Source organism: Anguilla anguilla, chromosome 3, assembly GCF_013347855.1.
Source record: "Anguilla anguilla isolate fAngAng1 chromosome 3, fAngAng1.pri, whole genome shotgun sequence".
Taxonomy (NCBI): Eukaryota; Metazoa; Chordata; class Actinopteri; order Anguilliformes; family Anguillidae; genus Anguilla; species Anguilla anguilla.
Window position 1 is genome coordinate 60,129,424 of NC_049203.1, and position 22,463 is coordinate 60,151,886.

The following is a 22,463-nucleotide window of genomic DNA, read 5'->3' on the forward strand; positions in this document are numbered from 1 at the left end:
CATTTGAAACGTAATTACAAATGTATTGAGTGTCCAAGACTCAGTGTATAACACATTATAAATTACGTATACTGCTAGAGTAACACACAGTACACAGAAGTTATGCTATCCCCTTAGCAGTTCACTTCCCCATTTAACACCCCATGCCCAAGGCCCCAGAGCTTGCATTTGTGCCCACTGCTCTGTTCTCAGCCACTTTCACTGCATGCTGCTGTTTTTCACTGTGGCTCCATTAACAAGCAGATGTATTACTCCTCCCCACAATATACTCCTGACCTTCTGGGACCTGGTTGTGCCTTGCTGTACCATTACACTTTTGAAGAGCAGGGTTTTTCAAAACTCTAAGTCAGTGTTCTAGAACTCTTTTGCTTTGCCAGCTGTGACTGTGACATCAGCATTAGAATGTTTAGTTAGGAACATTCTAATTGGTAAATGGACTGCATTTATATAACGCTTTTATCCAAAGCGCTTTACAATTGATGCCTCTCATTCGCCAGAGCAGTTAGGGGTTAGGTGTCTTGCTCAAGGACACTTCGACACGCCCAGGGCGGGGTTTGAACCGGCAACCCTCCGACTGCCAGACAATCGGTCTTACCTCCTGAGCTATGTCGCCCCTAATTGCATTGCATACTTGTGATCTCACACCTTAAAGGGTTAAACAAACTGCACCGCTCTGCTTGTTTAAAGATATTGCTCTTGGTCCTTTCGCTAACTCGCGTGTGATCCATCTGCTCTGTATTTGAATTGCACTCGGGAGACATTTGATTTGGCCTCGCAGCTGTATCCATAGCGATTGAACCGAGAATGTTGAGTTTTGTCGATGGCTGGACAAAGTGCTCCGAGCACACACAGGACGCTTCTCGACCTGGTCCAAAGGGGACCATACTTTCTGCAAAGTGGGCAGTGTCGTTTGTTACCATACGGGGTTTCTTTTGGTCAGGGGGGTCATTGCAGTCCTGGATGCATCGATGTGGCATCTGCAGAGATAAACTGAGTAGCACAAGTTCTTCCCCTCGCTTGGTAATCCATCGACATGAAAAACACTGTTAATTACAATAACAGGTCAGCACTGCCATTAAAGCTGTGAAGGAATTAATGGAGGGAACCCTCCAGAATGGCAGAGGGAATTACCCTTCAGAGACCACCAGAGGGACGGATCAAGGGACTGAGTGATGGAGGGGACTCCCCAGGTCATGTACTAAAGTCTTGCAATTTTTAGGCCAAGGCTTGGCACAGGGCGGGTTGCTTTCTAGACTGCAGATAAAAGACTAACTAAGTTTGGCCCAATAGCCTGTTTCCATCATTATATGTACTTATATGAATCCTCCTGAGATCCAGCAGGGAAAAAAGTTCAAGTATTTAAAAGGGTCTTGGATGACAAAAACATATTGTAGTGAAAATATTTTTTAAAATATGTTTTTTTATTGTCTCCTGTAGTGTAGATTTCAGCTACAGTGAATTGCCAGGTCTTAATAAGATATTCCCTTGATCAATGTAACATTACACCTCAACAAAGAATCACCTCAAAAATCTCTGATGGGGCTAACTTGGGTTTACCATACAGCATCAAAATTCCAGGTTGAATATGATTGCAAGATACACACACACACACACACACACACACACAAAGTCTGCATGTTTTTTTATAACATTGGACAATAATAAAATCCCCCAAGTCCCTCTGCACACCACCAGCAGTTATCTTGGCACGAAATTGACTTTTTCATTTGTTTGGATTATAAAACAAACAATCGCTTCCTCCCTTATCTGCAGCTCATTCAGCGGAGTGAAAAATTCAAATTGGGCTCGCGCCTGCTTTCGCTCCCTTCCCGGGGGGATCGGCGAACGGAGTTACACTTAGCCGTGCGTGGCGTGAAACGGCTTTTCAATTACGCGGGCCCGCCGCTCCCCCTCTCCCCGCGCCGCGGTCGCTCTCGGCTGCGCGCCAGGGCAGGTGAGTGATCGAACGTGTGCTTTTCGGCACGGTGCCGCTCTCGTCCCCGCTCGCTTCCTCGCACTCGCCGAAGTACTCTCTGGAGTAAGCAAGCCCACGCACAGGTATAAACCCTACCACCCTTGCCCAACGATAGCGTTCCATCATGATCACACGGTACTTTTTCTCTCACGGTCCTCCAGCCCAGTCCTGAGGGGAACAGGAAGTACTGTAAGAAACTGCAAAGACTAAAGAATTCTGTGTGCATGGTTAAAGAAAGCATTATAATTACCTGCCGCTGTGTTCCTGTCACTGGAAATAAATCAGACTGCTGACGTTGGGGAAGGTCCGCACTAGTAGTGTAGCCTGACTGTGTGTGTGTGTGTGTGTGTGCACGTGCGTGCGTGTGTGTGTGTGTGTGTGTGTGTGTGTGTGTGTGTGTGTGTGTGTGTTCCTCAGGATACCGGGAGAGGAGAGTGGTGACATCTTGCCTGCAGCTAATGCAAGTCACATTAGAGACAGCAGGGAAAATGGAATCCGATGTCCTAAGAGTTGCGATTTCACCTGAACGATCGTCTGCAAATGGGATCTCTGTGCTCTGCCATGGCAATTCAGTCAGCTCAGAAGACTTGTACGGAGGAAGAAATGAGAAGCTGGGTAGGGGCCTTGTGAGGTCAGTGCTGGCTGCCAGTTGGGGATGTTCTAGAAGCTTCCAGAGGGCAGGTCTAAGAGATACACAGAGCGTTCCATCTGTCATTTAAAAAACCTTGACTCAGTTATTTGAAATAAATAATAAATTTTTACTGAATTACTATTTACATTTATTGTCAGTGTGTTCATTGACAGGTTGGCATAGAACATTATGTGAATTATTTTGTTTTGTGAAGTAAATGTATGTTCATTCCCTGAATTGAAATGCAATAGACATCTGCTGTGCCCTTGCACATATCAAATCAAGTTTCCTCAGAAATTATTATTATATGCACTGCATGCACTCAAGGAGATTTTGAGTAAATGCAGCCTGAGCCTTTCAGTCATGTTTCAGGGCTTTGGTCAGGAGGGCCAATTTTCTGTCAGCAGATGCCAGTAGCCTGTTGTTCAGTATTTCATTGTGTTAGGTCTGTGACCATGGGGACTGATTGACCTCTTGCCTCACTTCTAGAATGCAGTTCATAGGTCTCAATAAAATGATATTGTTGATGCACAGAGTGTTCCTCAAGGGTCAGTTCTTGGTCGATGGCTATTCTGCATCTATATGCTTCCCTTTGGCGAATATTAACATCTCTTTGGTTTGAGCTGTCATCTCTGTGCTGATGATGGACTGCTTCATGCCAGAACAAAATTACAAAACTCTGTGCTCTGAGACTGCTCAAATCAATTGCCTGCAAGACATTAAACAGCAAATGTTTAGTAACCTCCTGAAGCTGAACTGCCATAGAACTGAATTGAGATCATTTCAATTAAGAGCATATCATGTAAATTGTGTATTTTAATGATTCTACACATTTATCATTATCACTTTTGTAATTCTTTTTGTTAATTTGTTTATTGAACATATGGTTATATTATTATATATATCTGAAGCCCTCAAAAAGTGCTATACAAATAAAATGTATTATAACTGTAAAAGAGACTGAGGTTGGTTTTGCTCTGTCTTCCCTTTACAGGCAGTTTATTATGTGTTCACTCAGGGCATGTGCCTCAATCAAATTCCTTGTAGATGGGTGAACTGATTTTGTCCAAAACAACACAAAATGAGGAGAGTACAAAGTGTAAGAGCTTTCAAATGCCAGAAATTAAAGTCTCGGAAAGTCAAGATGTGATATTTCCCAGCTTGTTTTAAAAATACAACATCGTACATATTGACAACATTGTACATATAGTAAATATAGTTGATTGAAAAAAAAAGTCAGGGATATAAACACATATGATTTGCTGTACAAAAAACACTTACAGATTTTACAGAAAGCAAGAATAAAACAAAGAGAGACAGAAAGAGTGAGTGAGACTCTAAAGAGAGTGAAAGAGCGCATGTGTGTGCGTGCACGTGTGCGTGCGTGCGTGCGTGCGTGTGAGCGCAAGAGAGTGTGATTCGTTTCATCTGCTTCATCAACCTGACAATGTGTTACCTTTCTTGGAATGAGAAAATGTCCCAATTTGGGGGTGTAGGTGTGCAGAGATGAGAGAATTTCATTCCACGTAATGAATTGGAATGTCTTCTCTAATGAATGTGGTAAAAAGAGAGAAGAGGATAAGGATAAGGAAGGCTGAGGGTAGTGTGGGAGATGAGCCAGTCCATCTCCTCTGCTGTAATGCAGGACATAGTCATTATCACTGCCTTCACTCCTGCCTGTAGCAATGACAAAGACTCAAGGTAAATTAGTATTTGCAGTATACTTGGACTTCTGAATATGATTAATGTAATTCTTGTGTTTGGTTTGCTATACCCAAAATTTTCACTTTGTAGTGAGTTACCAGTGTGTATTATCACATTAATGCAGTCTCACTCATAACTTCAATGCCACTTCCTGGTAATATGTAATTCATATATTCTTAATATGTTTTTCTATGAAGTTTTAGAATGTAATGAAATGCATAAAAATCAAACAGTGATAAATTCTTTATCAAAAGCCTTCCCATTCCATATTTAAGGTTGTATTTACTGACATCTTATGTTTAAAAATGCATGCGTTTTTATGGAAACATTAATTCATAGCATCAATGTTCATGTTTCCAAGAGTATCGTTAAAATTAAAATAAAAAATTCCTGCATTTAGAATGTTAAATTGAGCATTCTCTGGGAGAAAACCTGTTATGTAGAGCGTCTCTGTTTAATCTCTTTTTCCAAATGTCGAATCATATCTGATTACAATATTTGTGTCAGCACTCCACGATATCTGATTGTGTGGTTGGATTGTTATCTACGAGCAGGGAAATGAATTCACAGTTGGGCCAGCTCTTTGCACAAACATACCTGCTGTGCACTAGAACGGTCTAATGCACTGCTGTAGTGTTTGATCTGTTTGTAGAAAACACATCTGATGAATGTAAAGGGGGTATTGAAGTTTGTGTCTCTGATTCCAGAGGGAGCATACAGTGGAATGGTCATGTGGCTCGCTACCTGGTATGCTAATGAACTGCTCTCCAACATGCAGAGCTGCTCTCCATCATGCTGAGCTGCCTGGCAGTCCAAGCGCTCCTCAATCTCACTTCTGTTTATTTTGTGCTTGCATAAGGAGGGCAGTTCTTTTCTAAACATGGAGGGGGGTAGCATTTGTAGCCAAAACATATTTTTTAAAACAGATTTATTTTTTGAAAATATAAAAAAATTCTGAATTGTTAAGGATTTTAAAAATGCATAATTCTTTAAAAAAAATGCAGATGTTGGATAGTCAAATATTGCAAGGCTTCCTACCAAATTGACAATGACTTTTCAAAAGATTTGTACCCAAAAACGAAAAAAAAAAAAAAAAAAAGACAATAGAGGCTTTTAACAGTCCGACATTTAAATCTGCTCGTGAGCTGCTTGTGTTTAGCCCTGAAACAAAACCACCATTACAGTGAATAATAAGGCCAAATACTGAGAAATACAGGCGAATGTGTGTATGTGTGTGTGTGTGTGTGTGTGACTTTGGACATTTCTGTCACAGAAAAAGAGACAGATATCACAAGTGGAACAGCTCCAGTGTCAGGCATTTTGGGTGAGAGCAGATTCTCCCACCGTGACCTAGGGGGTAAGCAAACTAGCGTCGCATAAAATGGTTCCCCATGGCGAAAGCCGCAGGGACCTGGGCAAGGCAGGCAATTAAAAGGAGAATCTCTCCTCCGGTGTAATTTGTCTCTGTCCAGCGAGATACTCGTTCAGATCCTCCGGCTCAGCATTTCGCTCCTCGCTTATGAAGGATGAGGTCTCCCTCAGACGGAGGCAGAGCGTTTCACACAGAACGCTGTCAGAGAGCAGGTCTCCCGTTTCTTTGACATTAAGAGCACCAGTGCGTTCTTTCACTACATCGGTCATATCGCAGACCAGATGCCAGCCAGGACTGATGCCAATATGCATGCATCCTTTTTCATGTTTTTTTTTTTTTGGTTTAATAGATGATGAGAATTTTTTTTTTTTTCTGTGTTCTTGTTTATGAAAAATATAAGAAAGAACAAAGAAAAATGATTTTCATTAGCTACATGTCTCTGAACACCTTTTTCCTTGAGATTCTTATGAAACCAAATATTCTAAGCAGGGGTATGCATTATTCATAATTATTAACATTATTCATAACCAATGTTATCCAATGCATGTTTAATGCAAGGACAATTTCAATATTTTTCCCTGAAAAAAATTTGTCCATTGTGCACTTAATTTTTAATGGCCATGTTATGAAAATCAGGGCAGAATGCTTCTATTTTGAGAGCGGCACATTATTGTGTTGTAACACTCTGTGTGAGCCAAACAAATCCAAATCAAACATAAAGCACTATATTTTCTGTTGAATGCGATAACCAGTTCTGGCTAAATGTGTATTTCTGGTTATTGCCTGTTTTTTTGAACTGCAATCATGTAGTGAGTTGCACCCCAAAGGATGTTATTCTGTCTTTAATGCATTGATTTCAAATTGGACAGCATTGGACTTCAAACTGGGAGAAAAAAAGAAGCTTGAAGACACCTTTTAAAAGTATATCTTAATATAAACATTTTATTCAGTGCATTTTGTGTATACAACAATTAATAAACAACTGGAAGGTACCAGGCAGAATACCTGCTTGTACATGTTGTTTTATTGTCCTGGTTTTGGAACACTTGATCCAACATGGGTTAATACACAAAGCCTACATCATGCAGCCTCTAGCCCAAAAGTCCTGCTGTCTCCCATGCAACAGATATGTTCACCTATAACAAAATAAACGAAGGAAAAGAACATCCCTGCAGCATATACTGTATGAAGGAGATATGTTGCTGAAGGGGGAAAGAGTACTTTGCCCACAAAAAAAGGGTCTTTGTTGTACACCGTCAGTTGTATATGCCCTGTACAAGAAAGGGAAAAGTTTAATCTTTTTTTCATTTTTACATTTTTTTTTTAACATTTGTTCACTTTTACAAATATGACATCCTATAAAATGTTAAGCCACCTAAAAGTCCACAGTATTTTATTTTATTTTATTTTGTCATAGAAAAATCACCACAATGAGTTTATTCATTCACTAAACAGGGTCCTCGGTGGGCACTGGTTCACCATGTTTCCATGGCGATCCGTGACATCAAATCCGTTTTACACAAAGAGAAGGCGGGGAGGGCTTGACACGACTACTCGATTGGTTACAGACAGTGACAGACAGAAAACAGAAAGGGGGTGGACACTTACAGTAACAGTCGTCTCATACGCCAGTCTCATTGCATACCAGCAAAAAAACGAACAAAAAGAAAAACAACCAATTCCTACAATACTGAAACATTAATGCTCACATACCGTGCATCACATTCCTTTCTTTTTTGCCCTTATTTCTAAATGTACAGTAAGAAGCAGAATCCCACCGCTCTCCGCTGACGTGTGACTGCTTAAAGGGACACTCACAGTTCTGTCTTTGGTGTGCCGGGACCCCTTGTTGCTCAGCAATGGCAAAAAAAAAAAAAGACAAACACTGAGGACAGGGGGGGGGGAAACAAGGGGGGAACAAGAAGATTCACCCAGCTAATTCCGAAATTGACAAAATTAGCAGGCAGAGCTGCAGCCACTCAATGTCTCGTCCAACCCCCCCTACAACCCGCCCCCCCCCCCTTATTTTTCAGGTCAGCTGAATGTTGGCTCTGCAAAGGAAAGCTCTGCAAGCGTGCACTAAGGGGCAATGCAGGAGAGTGGCCGGGCCGTACCTCCTAACTGCAGCTCTGGTGGGTTGCCAAACTGGGTGAAACTGCTAGGCTATCAAGAACAGGACTGCTGCTCTGCCACTGCACTGAGCAGAGACTCTCTCTCCTCTTGCCCTGCCTGACACACGTCCACAAGATGCCCTGGTGTGCTCTGCCTTATCAGGACACTAATGAACTGGCTCCACAGGACAGTGAAACTCCAGAAGAGCTAACTGGTCAGATTTCATGATGCGTGACCACAGCGGTTAATTTCTGCTATTTATTAACTTATTTTGTCGTCGTTGGTGCTGCTGTTGTTGTTGTTGCTGCTGCTGTTGCTGATAAATGGGCGGGCCTAAATCGTGTGTGTGGTTCTGCTGGTGGTATTTTTTTGTTTTCCGTGTTTGTCCTGAACCGATGAGGGAACGGCGAAGGCCAGAGGAGTCCGCAGGCGAGTGTCGGGCGTCCGCCCTGGGGGGGTGGGGCCCCCGGTTGCTCGGCTACGTGGCCTCGTGCTGGCTCACCACCTTGCCGCCGTTCAGCACGGCCGACGCGCTCCGGCTCTTGGTGGGCGTGCCGCTGCCGGACCGGGAGAACTCCGTCAGGTCGTGGAGCGAGGGCTCTCTGTACATGGCCACTGCGGGACGGACAGACAGACAGACAGACAGAGAGGCGTCAGACACCGCGTATCCACCGCCCACTGCGTTTCAGGCACAAAGGTCTTTTCTCCAGAGCATGGCTCCCTAACTCTGACCCTGGAGAGCCACAGAATATCCTGTTCTGTTGTTCAGTATATAACTGACCTGATAAAGCAGCTGAATCACCTCACCTGGTTTTTAGGGTGAATACTATTACACCCTGTTAGACCCAGGTTGGGAAGACCCAGGTCTGCCCTACAAGATAATGACATCATAAAATTCCATGACACCCAAACCGATAACACCAAGGAACACAAGGAGCAGGTGCAATGGTCCCTCAAGTCAATCATAAACATACAGAGGCTGGCATTCTGTTGCAGACGAACATGAGGAAAGTGCAGGTGCCTATTCATAAAAAATTCCACAGGAAATAAAAAGGACATTTGTGTTTGGTTTGAGAAAGAAATCTAGAACCGTAAGTGAGCCTAAGCTGTTGCTTCCGGACCATGATCTGAAAACCTAACCATCATTCTCTTCCTAACAATTTATGCTAATTGATACTGTATGTGCTTTGCGGTCTATATCTGCGGTGTGAACCCACTATAACTTACACAGAAGGGTGTAATGTGAATCACCCTCATGTCCGTAAGTCAATTAATCCATCTACTGGGGGAGAAGGGAAACTGCTGGAATCAATATTTATTACTGGTGGCATTATGCAACGGGATGCCGAGCATCGATGCCAAAGGTCGAAGGTTCAACTGTCAGGCTTCGCCGCTGTGCTAAGCTGAGGGACGCAGAGGGCTGCGTTTGGAATCCATTAGCGTCTCCGCGATGCTGAGTCTCTGAGCTGTGCAGTCTGAGCGCTTCTGCCACAGTTTGCCGAGCTCACTCCGGGCCTGGGTGTGGCTGCCTGCCTCCCAGATCATTAGACCCGGCCCACTGGCCCCCATCGTGAAATAATCAGCCGGAGAGCCTGTTTGTCTTTCGTTGCCGCTGCTTTTTGCATCTCCCATAAGAGTGACCCTTGAGGGGGGTTAAATGTAACAGCCTTCTAAATGTACATACTGGGGGGCCAGCACGAGTTAGCCTTTCATATGGACTCAAGGGCTTCACAGCAGTGTAACAATACTTGTTTCCTTTAAGTCTCTGTATCTGCGATGTGCTGTAACAGTTGTAGACTGAATAAATACACCAAGAAAAATATCTGAAGTTGTGTGCTGGGGGTCAAATAATACTGCAGAACATTTTATGTCTTCAAGCTTTTTGTTTCTCTAAGCATATTCAACATTCTTTCATTTAAAAACATGACTTTACATAAATATAATTTTGAAAACATGAAATATTTATTCATAAATAAAACCTTTAAACCACCACAACCTCTCTCCATTGTATTGGTGACAGCCAGACCACACGTACTGCATTAGTCCTAGTGCAGTATCACTCTCCATCTCGCAAAACAAATTACAAAACACTTGAGTGTATCATTATGGGAATAAAAGCTGTTCCTCACACATACCCTCCTGACACACATACACAAACACACACACACACACACACACACACAGTCATATTGCTCACCCACTGGAATCCTGTTTGTATGTGCTTCCATACACACACAGTCAGAATTTCACATGCTTATCCTGCTCACACGTGTGTGCCATGTGCACGTCTTGGTAAATGGTAAATGGACTGCATTTATATAGCGCTTTTATCCAAAGCGCTTTAAAATTGATGCCTCTCATTCGACAGAGCAGTTAGGGGTTAGGTGTCTTGCTCAAGGACACTTCGACCCAGGTCGGGGTTTGAACTGGCAACCCTCCGACTGCCAGACAATCGCTCTTACCTCCTGAGCTATGTCTTCACACAAACACAGGCAGGCGTACGCACGTAATCCTGTTTGCAGACCATCCTGGCTCCAAGGCTACAGCGGAGGTTCCGGTCGGGCAGGCTGGGCTGGCCCTAACGATGCAGGCGGAGCCCGGCTGTGCTAATTAAGCACGGCGCGCCGAGGTCACCGGAGCGGAACTGGGTCTCAAGCAGAGAGGCTCTGTTTCGGCCGCGCCGCCAGTGCAGAGACAGCTCCGTAATTGGTCCTCTGCACCGCGCCACGGTTCTAGAGCCGCCCGCGCCACTATAATTTTTCTTTTCCCAACCCCCCCCCCCCCCCGAAACACAAGTTCTGCAGTGGTCCTCTGTGTATTCTGACCCACGTGGGTGTTGGATGGCACTGCAGAGCTTTGGTACTCTCGCTGGGCAGCCGTGGATACGTAACGTTTCTGTGCAGGGAAAGCCGCAAAACCCAACGCCAACGAGAACTTCACATCTAATCTTTGGCAGAAAAGAATGCAGGCCTGCCAATTTCTCCCCCTGACCAAACCCGTCATCTGCAATTTATTCCAAGCTTCCCTCTAATTCATTTGAGCTATATCCTTTCTCCGGACACAGTACAATGACATATATTCCTGATATTGCAATAGACCCATGAAGATCTTTCTTTGAATGTTGTTTCCCTGATTCTCTGTAAGAGCAAATGCATCACATTTGTAGCCATAATCGTAACTGTAACCCTAACCCCACTTCTAACTCTAACCCTAACGCAGAAGGCATATTTTGAAGAGGCCACCAAAGCCTTCTTCAATGCATTAAACCAAGGAGGTATTTCAGATCCTTTGCCAAGAAGGTCCAAAAGACCACCTTGACTACAAAACTGGACACAAGAAAAATCCTCACAATCATCAGCACCTATTTTACACTCAGCCAAGCAGCAAGCACAAAAATGAAACAGAACCTGGCCAGAATCTTGCGAAACTCAGACTACTACTCCAGGACCACAAGACCATCTCACCCTACAAAAAAGCCAAAACTCTCAAGGACCATCTGGTAAGCAGCAAACTACCAGAAACAAACACCGTACCCACACAAGGCCCTGCATTTTACAAACAGCCACTTAGTTAATAACGACACTACAAATCGACACACATAATCAAACAAACACTTACAGTCAACACAAGCAATTTCACATATCAGAATCAGTAATATTGTTCATAATCGATGTGGACAGCCTATACACAAACATAGAGACCACAGAAGGTTTAACACCCATAAAACATGGATGGAGAAGTATCCGGGCAACAATCCACAAGACACTAAACACTTCTAAATCTCCCGGATTAAATATAACTTTGAATTCAATATGGTACTTACAGGTAAAGAATACAGCCATGGGTATAAAATTTGCACCAGCATGTATAAATGCCTGACTGGTGTGAGACTGCTTTACTAAAATTTCCAAAAGAACCAACACACAACTTTAGGTATCAATATGATATTTGGGGACTAGGACACATAGTTCAGATGACTTCGGACAGTTTATGCGCATCCTAAACACACGCCATATCGCCATCACATACTCCAAATGTAGTGTAATAGCCAACTGGAAAAAATAACAATCTTGCCACTGGAACACAGAAAACTGACCTACTTCAAAAGGATAAAATCATACAAAATAATAAAACAAATGCAACATACCTAATTAGACAAAACCAAACAATTAATTGCACAACTATATATGTCATACAGTGCAAACTCTGACATAAAATATGTGGGAGAGATACAATTAGAAGTAGATTAGCACAGCACGTATACAACACGAAAACAATAGAGACACCCACACACACCGAGAGGCTCACTTCTAGAACCACGAACTGGGAATACAGACAAACAGAAGATATATGCAAGACAGAAAAGAAATGGATTCACAAACGAAACACACGGTTCCCAGGAGGACTGAACAAAATAACCACAGGGATCACATTACCACAGGGAACAAATTCTTCCAATTAAGCTTGCAGCATACTGAATGGCCAGTGAAAACTTTTCTTGGTAAACTTTGAAAAGTAAGATTTATCCCTAACCCACCCCTAACCATTACCCAAAAAGTAACCCCAAGCATACTTCTAACCCTAACCATAATTCTAACCCTAACATTTCATATTCCCATGTCTGATATGTGCATACAGACCGCTTGACGAAGTTCAACCAGATTTTATGCAATGCTATTAACTAGCTTGTAATAACAAAGAAGTCTTACATATAGACTTAAGAAACAATCTGCACCAAGCTGCTGCAACTATTCACAAAGTTAAGACCCTTAGGATGCTTTTTAATGACTAAGTTCCCTGGTCTAGAGAACACAGCAATTCCATTAGACTTTCCTATTTTCTTACGTGCACATTGCCCCTTACAGAGACATGTTGTAATCTATTTTGTTGGGCATGCTGTTGATGAGAATAGACATATCTGGTTCCACAACTAATGGTGACTGGCTGGTAATATGCCTCTGGTCGCTACAGGTGCACATTTGACATAGAAAAGGTAAAACTTTCCATACGGAATAATGAACTATTCTAGCCACACTTCAGCTAGGCTAAGAATGAACTTACACACAGCTGGTGTAATTGACTTAAGTCTTCGTTCTATGATTCACATCAACTTTTATAAGCTACCGGTGTCTGCCCACCACTGTGACAACTGCAGTTGTGTTTACACATGTCCACTATGCATAGTGATGTCATCACTCTCCCTATGACCCCTCCCCTATAGTTGCAGGGGCTCATTCAGTCTTCCTATAGGGACCTTGGGTCTTCCACAGTAAAATCCAATCACCTCTGAAGACAGGAAAATGCACCAGTGACTGAAAAAATTCACGGCCTCACATCATTGGATGGTTCCACATACGCTGGACCCGTCTGTCTCCCTAGTGGCCCAGCGACAGGGGCGGGGCCAGGGCAGAGAGCACGGTGACTCACCTTTCAGGGGTTTGGGGAGGAAGTGGGCGGCCGGCTTGTTCTTCTTCACGTGGTTCCCCTTCATGATCTCGCCCTCTTTGTTCAGACCGAGGTACCAGCCCCTGCCCGACTGCTGCTGCCGGTAGATCATGGAGGAGTACGTCACGTAGTAGTTCTCAAACACCGACTCCTTGAACTTACACTCGGGTGTGAAGTGTTCCTGAAAGAGAGGGAGGGGGAGGGAGGGAGGGAGGAGGGAGGAGGGAGACTTGCGTAAGTCAGGGAGCACTCAATGGAGCCTGAAGCAGGGATGGTAGCTAGCCTCTGATAGCCCTTTTATTTTTTACACATCACCAACTACAGCAAGAGCATTGGAGCAGAACTGAAATGAAGCCTAAGAAATAACATAAAGCCTCAGAACTGATATGAAGTAGCTTCCATGCACACACACACACACGCATATATATACATGCGCACGCACACGCACAGACAAGCACACACACACGTGCATTCATGCACACACACATACACACACACACACACACACACACAAACACACGTAATCGTGAATACATCATAAACTGCTCCTAGAAACCAATCTGACTCACGTTTAGGATTTGAACATAACGAGTTATTGCATGTGTGTCGCAGTTTCTGTGCTCCACATGTGCACTGATGAACAGGTGGATGTGCCAGTTAGAAACAGAACCAATGATGCAATGCATTGCATTCGATCAAATCTAAAGCCTCGCACTGCTGCAGCTCTTGCAGTCTCGCTCAATGCATAAATAAAGGATATTGCTTTTCATGCTGTGTTGGCGGTTTTGTTCCATTTAGGCTATTTAAAATGTTGCTGCATTTTATTTGCATATAATTCACCGGGGCGTTTGTGTCCAGCTTTCGATTCTCTGATTTACGCGCAATGCGCCTGGAGCGACTGAAGTTACATTTCCAAATAAATTAAAGTTTTGCGTAAATTACTGTGAATGAAAACAGGGGTTTTGTGATTGATGAGATCTTACACCGTAGGCTTCCTGCTAAGCAGATGGCGCAGCAAACTCTGGGCCATCTGAAATAATAACCTTATAGTATAAGCTTTCATGTGCTGGAAATGAATTTCCTCTTTTACTGTCAGAATTACTGCATGAGGTATTATGTTGGATGTGATAAATATATTTTTTTTTCACCAGAAATACACAATGACATTTCTTTTACCTAATAACTTTCTTCTGTTATCTTCAATATATATATAATAATTAAAATATAAATATGTGTACTGCAGTACTCGCTGAAGCAACTGGGGAGTATGTTAAGCCATGCAAAAGTGTAGCATCAATTAAAAATTTTTATTTTATTTTTTATATTTGATCTTCATCTTAAATATCTACAGTACTCACTGGCCTGAAAGAGCCAGGCAAGCATGCACACACACACACACACACACACACACACACACCCACGCACGCACACACACACACACACACGCACACACACACACACACACACACATGCTGCTAGCCCGCTCCTCCGGCAGTCAGCGTACACCGCGAGCGTAAAACGGAGTGCTTGTGCGAGTAATTCTCTATTCTTTCATTTGCAGATCTGACAGGGCCGCTCCACTTCCTCTGACTAATGAAGCCACGGCACACTGAAGTATCAACACTGGCACCAAGGCCACGCTTTCCACAGATCTGCGTGATTGCCTTTCTCTTTCCTCCTCTACCCTCACCCCCCTCTCCCCCTTTCTGTCACTCTCTCGCTTTCTCTCTCCCCCCTTTCTTTTTCATTTCCCATTTCTTTTGTTTTCCCTCTCTTCTCTTGTATCTTTTTTCTTTCTCTCCACCCCCCCCCCCCTCCCATTCCCCCACCATCTCCACCATCTTGGCTCTCCCGCTGCCGCTCAATTCTTCTGAGCTGTGAAACGCACTGCGCTTCAAATGCAGGCTGATTGGAAGCTGGTACAATGGGAATGCTGATGTGAAGTGTGACACTGACACATTGATTTCCTGTCACACATCTGCCTGGGCGAACTTGCCCGGGGAGGGCAGGGTGAGTGCTTGTACAGGCACTGCATTTAAACCCAAATTCATTACTAATGCAGCATGCTGTCCCTCCTCTGCTCAGCACAGAAGCGATAATTAGTTGTCAAGACGTTCTCTGACCCAATCCTTGTCTTCAGAAGAAACTATATATTCATTAATTCCATATATTCTATGAAGAGGAGCAGCCTCAGCTGCTGCTCAGCAGGAGCCAACTAAAGGGGAACAATGTGTTCTCTTGTATTTCTGAAATGCAGAGGAATTCAAGATCGCTCCCACTCCACTCCAGAGAGACTGAACTTCTGTCACCTGGTCCTGATCCAGAGGGTGGCTGAATATTCAAATCTGGTTCTCCCATCTCTCCTGAATTATTCACTAGCTCACCCCCTTAGCCTACTCGCCGGGCTCGGACGGGGTGAGGGAACGCGTCCCGGTGACTTACAGTGGGCTGGTGACATCACACCGCCGCAGGGACACGCCGTACGCTAAGCTACTCTTTAGCATAATGCCCTGGGAGTGATTAATGAACGCCCAGCCTTTTCTGCATTGTAACGCAGTGGAGCCTGCATCGATCAAAGCGCTAACTCTACCGCGGCAGGTCCAGGCATCTCACCCGACGAGTCAGAATAGTGTTCTGCTCTTCGGCTTCGACTTTAAAATCTATGAGAGGCCCGATTAATTATTAGACCACTCTGTCAGGGACATGCGAGATTCTAGTGAATTTTAATGATAAAACTAAATCAGTCAAAGAAATGATGTGCTGAAATCACTCCGGCTTCAAGGATCAGCCTCAAACCAATTGCACAGATTCACTTAATACAACACCAGTCCAGTGGTAGCTGTAGGCTATGCCTCATCATAAATGGGTTGAAGTGTACCTGTAGTATAACGGTTAGGGAACCGGGCTTGTGACTCACAGGTGATAGATTCAGTTCCCAGGTGAGGCACAGCCATTGTACCCTCGAGCCAGGTACTTAAGCCGAATCTCTTCAGTCAATATCCAGCCGCGTCAATGTAAAAATGTAATCTGTGTAAGAACATCTGCTAAAAACCGAAAAATAAAAAAAATGAAAACATAAAATGTAAAAATGACAGCTGGGATTGTTTCATGGCAGATAAGCAGAGGTCCAGGCCAGCTGAACTGGGCAGTATTACATGTCACAGTTCGAAACGATTACCCAGGGAGCGTTGTGTAACTGCTCCTTTTACAACGGGGAGCTCTGCTTCTGAAGGTCAGACTCATTAAAGCCAAATAAACGGCAAAAAACCAAATATTAATCCGCTTTCCGAGAGGATTGGATTTAAAAACTCTAAATTTAAATCTTGCAAATGGTAATTAAGTGTAATTACCAATGGAAATATCTGGAACGGAAATACAACGGCGGTAGTGAGAACAAGAGCGGAGGGGGACCGAGAGAGCGGCCCTTCTGCATTAGCGGGCTGATTGCTCAGAAAATTCGCCGGAGCACAATCAAACCGCGGAGGAAAAGCCTTGGTGCTGAAGAAGCGGTAATGACGGGGTCTTTCTGCTAATGACTTTGAGCTTTACTCTGTCGACTCTGCATTTGCCAATGAATCAAACGGCTGCTCACTATCAAGGCTTCGCATTTGTCCACTGGCCGTAGGAAAGTACCTTGTTAAAAGAGAGCGAGTTAAACGATCAATTGTGTAACCCCCTTAAACCAGGGCCCTCTGGTCTCCATGGTGAGTGACTCCGATTGGACGGATGGGTGGTGTTAACCAATGGGAAGTGCCCACCTGCCCATTCTTCTCTATAAATACAAACTTAGAGGGACCTCTCCTGCTGCTATGTCAAAATGATCTATATCAGTACGGTATATACAACACAAAATACAAAACAAAGGGAAAACATATTGAAATAATATAATAGCCACTGGCTTACTGGAGAGTAAATTAGAAGGCAGCAGTATCTCTGTGTGTTCCTACTGCGCTGACAGCACCAGTCAAAGCTAACCAGCACTGTGGCCACGTTTATATTATTAATAACGAGAGAAGAAGCATGAAAAAGCACAGCAGTGTAGGCCTTGGGGCGTTCCACGCAGGGGCTGGCAGTGAGGAACTTCAGCTGAAGCTAAAACGTCCAGGCGCAAAAGCGTGAGCGGAGGAATCCACGCGAACAAAAGCAAAAGCCTTTCTGCGGCGAAACGACGGCGGTCACGCGACCCCGCAGCCAGCCGCCATTTTCCTGAGGCTCTTTTAGGGAATGGACTTTAAACGACCCCGTTAAGGTCGATTCTCGATCCCGCAGGCGGAGGAACGCTGAGGACGGAAAGCCGCGCCCCGAAGCCGCCGGCCGCGATGGGGCCCGAAGGGGGGCCTTGACCCCCGGTGAAGGACACCAGCCTGAGCGCGCGCGCGTTCAGTGAGGGAGGCGTGAGCGGCTAGCGCACCGCTGAAATTAGGACCGGCAGCCACACCGCTCAGTTTAGGGGGGAGGAAGGAAAGCACTCATTTTAAAATGGAAGATATACTCCACACTTTGCAATAGTTCAAGGAGGAAAAACACACTCAAGTATTGATGTAATCCCAGGTGTGTCCAAGATTCTGTAGAAGCTCTGGCTCCAGGGTAGTTTTCTAACCATGTTAAAAGAACTTGCTATAAGCCATTTTGGCTAAAGCACCTGTTTTCCGCCCATATTATAAACTGCACGATTACCATCTTTCTCCAATAGTGTGGACTGTAAGTGTTATGGGGTGGGGGAGAAAGGTGGAGAGGCAGCAGTCTTGAGGCAGTTTCCCGTGCTGTGCGTGTGTGTGTGTGTGTCTACGTGTGTGTGGGTTTCTGTTGAAGCAGTTTCTCGTGCTGTGTGTGTGTGTGTGCGTGTGTGTGTGTGTGTGTGCGTGTGACGTAGCTGGGGGGTGAAGTGGCGTTTCCCTGCCCCCTCCCTGCTGTGCGCTCCTCCTCCTCCTCCTCCTCTCCCTCGCTTGGCTCGCATGGAGTACCGGGCCCTCAGGGACCAGGGAGCTGCAGTCACGTAGATCACAGGGCTGTGATGCATTTCTACAAAACTGGAAATCCCACGGCCCCCCCTCCTGCCCCCCCCCCCCTTCTCCTCTCCTCCCCTCCCATACAGGGCATTCCTTTCCATAGCCTGCTGAGAAGGGGGTTTGAGGGGAGATGGGGGTGTTTATATGTGCTAATGTATGTGCCCTACAAGTATGTGTGCTGGGGATGGGGGTGGAGTGTAGATGGCTGTATGTGTGTGTGTGTGTGTGTGCATGTATATGTAAATGTATAGTAATTATATATTTTTGTGCTTGTGTATGTGCTCAGTTGCCTGTATGTGTGGAATATAAACATCTGTGCCTGTGTGTGTCAGTGTGTGCCGTATGTTTTTGTGTGTTTGCATGTGTGTGGGTGTGAAGTGGGTGGGCGGGTAAGTTCGTATGCACCCTGTATCTGAATTATATCTGTTACACTCTGTAATACTGATTCTCCAGGGTTCTGCAGTCTCCCTCATTCCTCTCTCTCTCCATCTCCTCTGCCTGATCTTCCTCCTTCTCTCCCTCTTTCCCCACATCCCTCTCTCGTGCTCTCTCTCTTCCCCCATCTCTCGCCTCTCCTTCTGCAATCACATACATTCTCTCTCTCTTCCTCCATCATTCACTGTCACATCTCTCCTCTCCCTCACCCTTTCACTTCCCATACAGAACTCCTTCCATTTAAGGCTTATTGAAGGAACAAGAGAAATTCAGGCTGTCACCCCTCCCACCTCATCCCAGGCCCTCAACTCAAATACCAAATGTGACTCCTATTGAATCCATTTATTTTGCAAATCATCCTCATCCTCATTGTCAGAGATGTCAGCGGATTGACAGGGCTGCCAGGTAATCCCTCCTCTGGTCAAGTAGTGCTCACAGCCTGCTGGCCACAGCAGTCACCTGACACAGTCCCCACCAGTCACAATCACCTGACACAGTCCCCACCAGTCACAATCACCTGACACAGTCCCCACCAGTCACAATCACCTGACACAGTCCCCACCAATCACAACCACCTGACACAGACAGTCCCCACCAGTCACAATCACATGGCAAAGGCAGCCCCAGTCATAGTCAGGACCTGCCATTAGCACTTGTTATAGACACAGAGAAAGGTGGAGCAGTAACCTGGCCCACTGTTAATGATGAAAGAAATGAGCTCTTCAATGGCAAGATTGAGCATTCAGCAGAACAACACTCATTTCATCCACTGTCAACACACACACACACACACACACAAACACATTTGCTCTAATACATGCACAATATGGATCAATCATTAGTTACAGCATACAAGAACAATATAACATAATAGCATTGATTTCCCAACAGATTGAAGTATAATTAAAACATAGTCGTGAATCAAGCCCTGTGTATTTCTGCAATGCTCATCATAAACTGCTTAATCTGTCAGCAGCAGATGACCAATTATACAATTCATCTGATCAGTATCAGTTATGTAATTCTACACAGGCGAGAATAAATCAAACCTGTCAAGTCCAACTGTACCTGACTGTCTCAGGCCAAACTGAATACCTTCCAATTACACAAATAATAATGCACAGGCAATATAGCACTGCAAAAATCTTTGGACCGTGAGCTTCCTGACACAAATTCATTTCTGAAAAAATCCTGTTAAATTACACACACGGCGGTTAAATTAAATTATGTATCTCTATTAAATTATTTGTATCGTCTTGTCTGACTGGGATCACATTATGAAATGCCTCGGGTCACACTGAAGTGGCTCATTAACAAGAGGAGCGGCTGAACACAGATCATTTGCTGGCTTCGCGCTCAGACCTTAACCCATAAAGACCGTCTTTTTTAACCCGCGTTTCGTTTCTGAACACAGTTCCAAAATGCACCAGCAAATGCATTGCATGCACACAAACAGATGCACGCATACAAATGCATGGTTGCCTCTCTCTCTCTCTCTCTCTCTCTCTTTCACATACACGCCCATGCACACTTGTACACACTGACACAGAATGCATGGAAACCTTTACAGCAACTGCACTTAGTTTCCTTCCCACTGGTGCTCCATCTCTCTCTCTCCATCTACTCACCCCTCACACACACCCACAAATATGTCATTACGCTACACATAAAAAAGAATGACCCAATACACACAAGGACATCCTTTCACAGTAGCGCAGATGAACCTGGTCTACCCTGATATTTGCAGTGCTTTCAACAGCCATTCAGTCTCTCTTCACCTGAGAAGGCTCTGCATATTTTACCATTTATGATGACTACAGTATTGCTGCTGTGCATGCATCCAAATCAGCAGCCTATCTCCCAATCACTACACGATGCCCCCATTTGTACAGAAATGAAGTATCTCAACACAGACATGAATGTGATGGTACCCATTTACCCAGGACAAGAGTGAGGCTTACTTTCTTTCTCCAGAACTTTCTTGCATATTGTTTTTTTTTTTTTGCTGAAAAATTTACTATGCAACTTCAAAGGCACCTCAGGAAACCTGGCCTTATTTTTATTTCTTTACTTTTGGTTATCTTTCACACATTCATGTAATGCTCATATAAAATCTGCCGTCCAATCAGTTTCTTCAACATATGAAAAGCATGTAAATATTACGGATTTAATGCATTGCATTAAGCTGTGTCTCAAAGGAGAACATGCCTGATTATAAATTCCAATTTCAAATTTCAGATGGAAAAGGGAGGAACATAAATTGGGTCAAATATAATTTTTAGGTGACATGCTCTTGATATCCACATGTTTGAAAATACTCCACGAGAGATGCAGTAACTGAATATTTTTATATTGTAACTGAGTTTATACTGAACATCTGTTGGAAATGCAAACATTAGCTGAAGACACTTAAGAAACATTGTATGAATTGCATGATGGATGACAAGCCGCGCTGTATTTTACAGAAGTCTGGAGAGTCCTTTCCTCATCTTTAAAGAGATGTGTATAACTACACATTTTAAAAGGCTGACAAAGACAGAACAGCAAGGTGCAGTACAGTGGAGAGAACAGAGTGGAAGGCTGTTAATTGATTCTAATTCTCCCACACGTTGTGATGCTGATGGATGAATACATTTTCACCCGTACATTTCGCTCACCCACTCATGTTCTTTCTTCTCTCACTCTCTCTCTCTCTCTCGCACTTTCTCTGTCATAAATAACACACACGCGTGTGCATACATACACACACACACACACATAATTCAGCATGGCAGCACAGCACTAAGCTAGTACACATGTATATTTGGAGCATGAGAATAACAAATACCAAATGAAATGTGAGTTCTGTCAACAAGATCAGACGGTAGTTCAGCAAACTAGACTAAAGACTCAGACAGAGAGAACCATGGCTGAATGATCTGTTAACACAGTAAATCTGCCATTGGAAACACTGACAAAAGACACGAGCACAGACATCAAGACACAAACATGCTGTACACACAAACACATGCAGAGAGAGAATAAGAGAGAGCGAGAAAGAGAATAAGAGAGTGAGAGCGAGAAAGAGTGAGAGAGAGAAAGAGAGAGCGAGAGAGAGAGAGAAAGAGAGAGTGTTCCAGTGTGGGTGTGTATGAGAATGTGTGCATGTGATGTGTGCATGCTAAAAATATATTTTATTACACTGCTGTATATTCATGTGAGAAAGAAAGAGAGAGAAAGAAAGAGAAAGATAGACATTGCATAGCCTCCCTCGCTACAGCACATCATGAGGCTTGTTTTCCATCTCTGACCGAAGATGTTCCAGTCACTGCAGCACTGCCGCTGGCCTGAGTGTCTTGTGTCCCCTACAGCAGCCACTCCCAGCTAAACTAGAGCGGAAAACACGCCATTAAAGAGCTCCATGCCAGCACCGGTCTGTCCCTCCAGAAATGGCCAGCGAGGCTGTTAAAATGGGCGATAACTATGCTGCACTGCTTAAGGGTGCATCGCCAAACTGACCACAGCAATGTCACCATGAAACAGTCACACTGTACAAGCACCGGAGTAAGAGCAAGGAAGGCAATTACAGATTTATTGTATTAAGCTCTATACCTGAACACACATGAACACACACACACACACGCACACATGCACGGACACAAACACATTACATGTGTGCCAATAATTTTGGAGTTAACTGTGTATGTGTATACAAACACACACACACACACACACACACATACACACATGCACGGACACACACACATTACGTGTGCCAATAATTTTGGAGTTAACTGTGTA

The 22,463-nt window shown here is 44.2% G+C and overlaps 1 protein-coding gene and 1 long non-coding RNA gene across 5 annotated transcripts in view; one reads left to right on the forward strand and one right to left on the reverse strand.

Annotated features, from left to right (window-relative positions):
• Window positions 1–663: 663 nt before the first annotated feature.
• Window positions 664–2,749, forward strand: LOC118222997. The gene is made up of 2 exons (XR_004764377.1): window positions 664–1,954; window positions 2,393–2,749. It is a non-coding gene; the product is annotated as an uncharacterized LOC118222997 (long non-coding RNA).
• A 3,846-nt stretch (window positions 2,750–6,595) lies between these two features.
• fgf13a (fibroblast growth factor 13a) overlaps window positions 6,596–22,463 on the reverse strand; it is a 105,718-nt gene continuing 89,850 nt past the window's right edge. For all 4 annotated transcript variants that reach the window (XM_035410230.1, XM_035410233.1, XM_035410232.1 and 1 more), the window contains 2 exons: window positions 13,222–13,420; window positions 6,596–8,409 (listed from right to left, as the gene is read on the reverse strand). In XM_035410230.1, coding sequence (XP_035266121.1) covers window positions 8,273–8,409; window positions 13,222–13,420 — 336 coding nt within the window. In that variant the 3' untranslated portion in view covers window positions 6,596–8,272. The remainder of the gene's footprint in view (window positions 8,410–13,221; window positions 13,421–22,463) is intronic.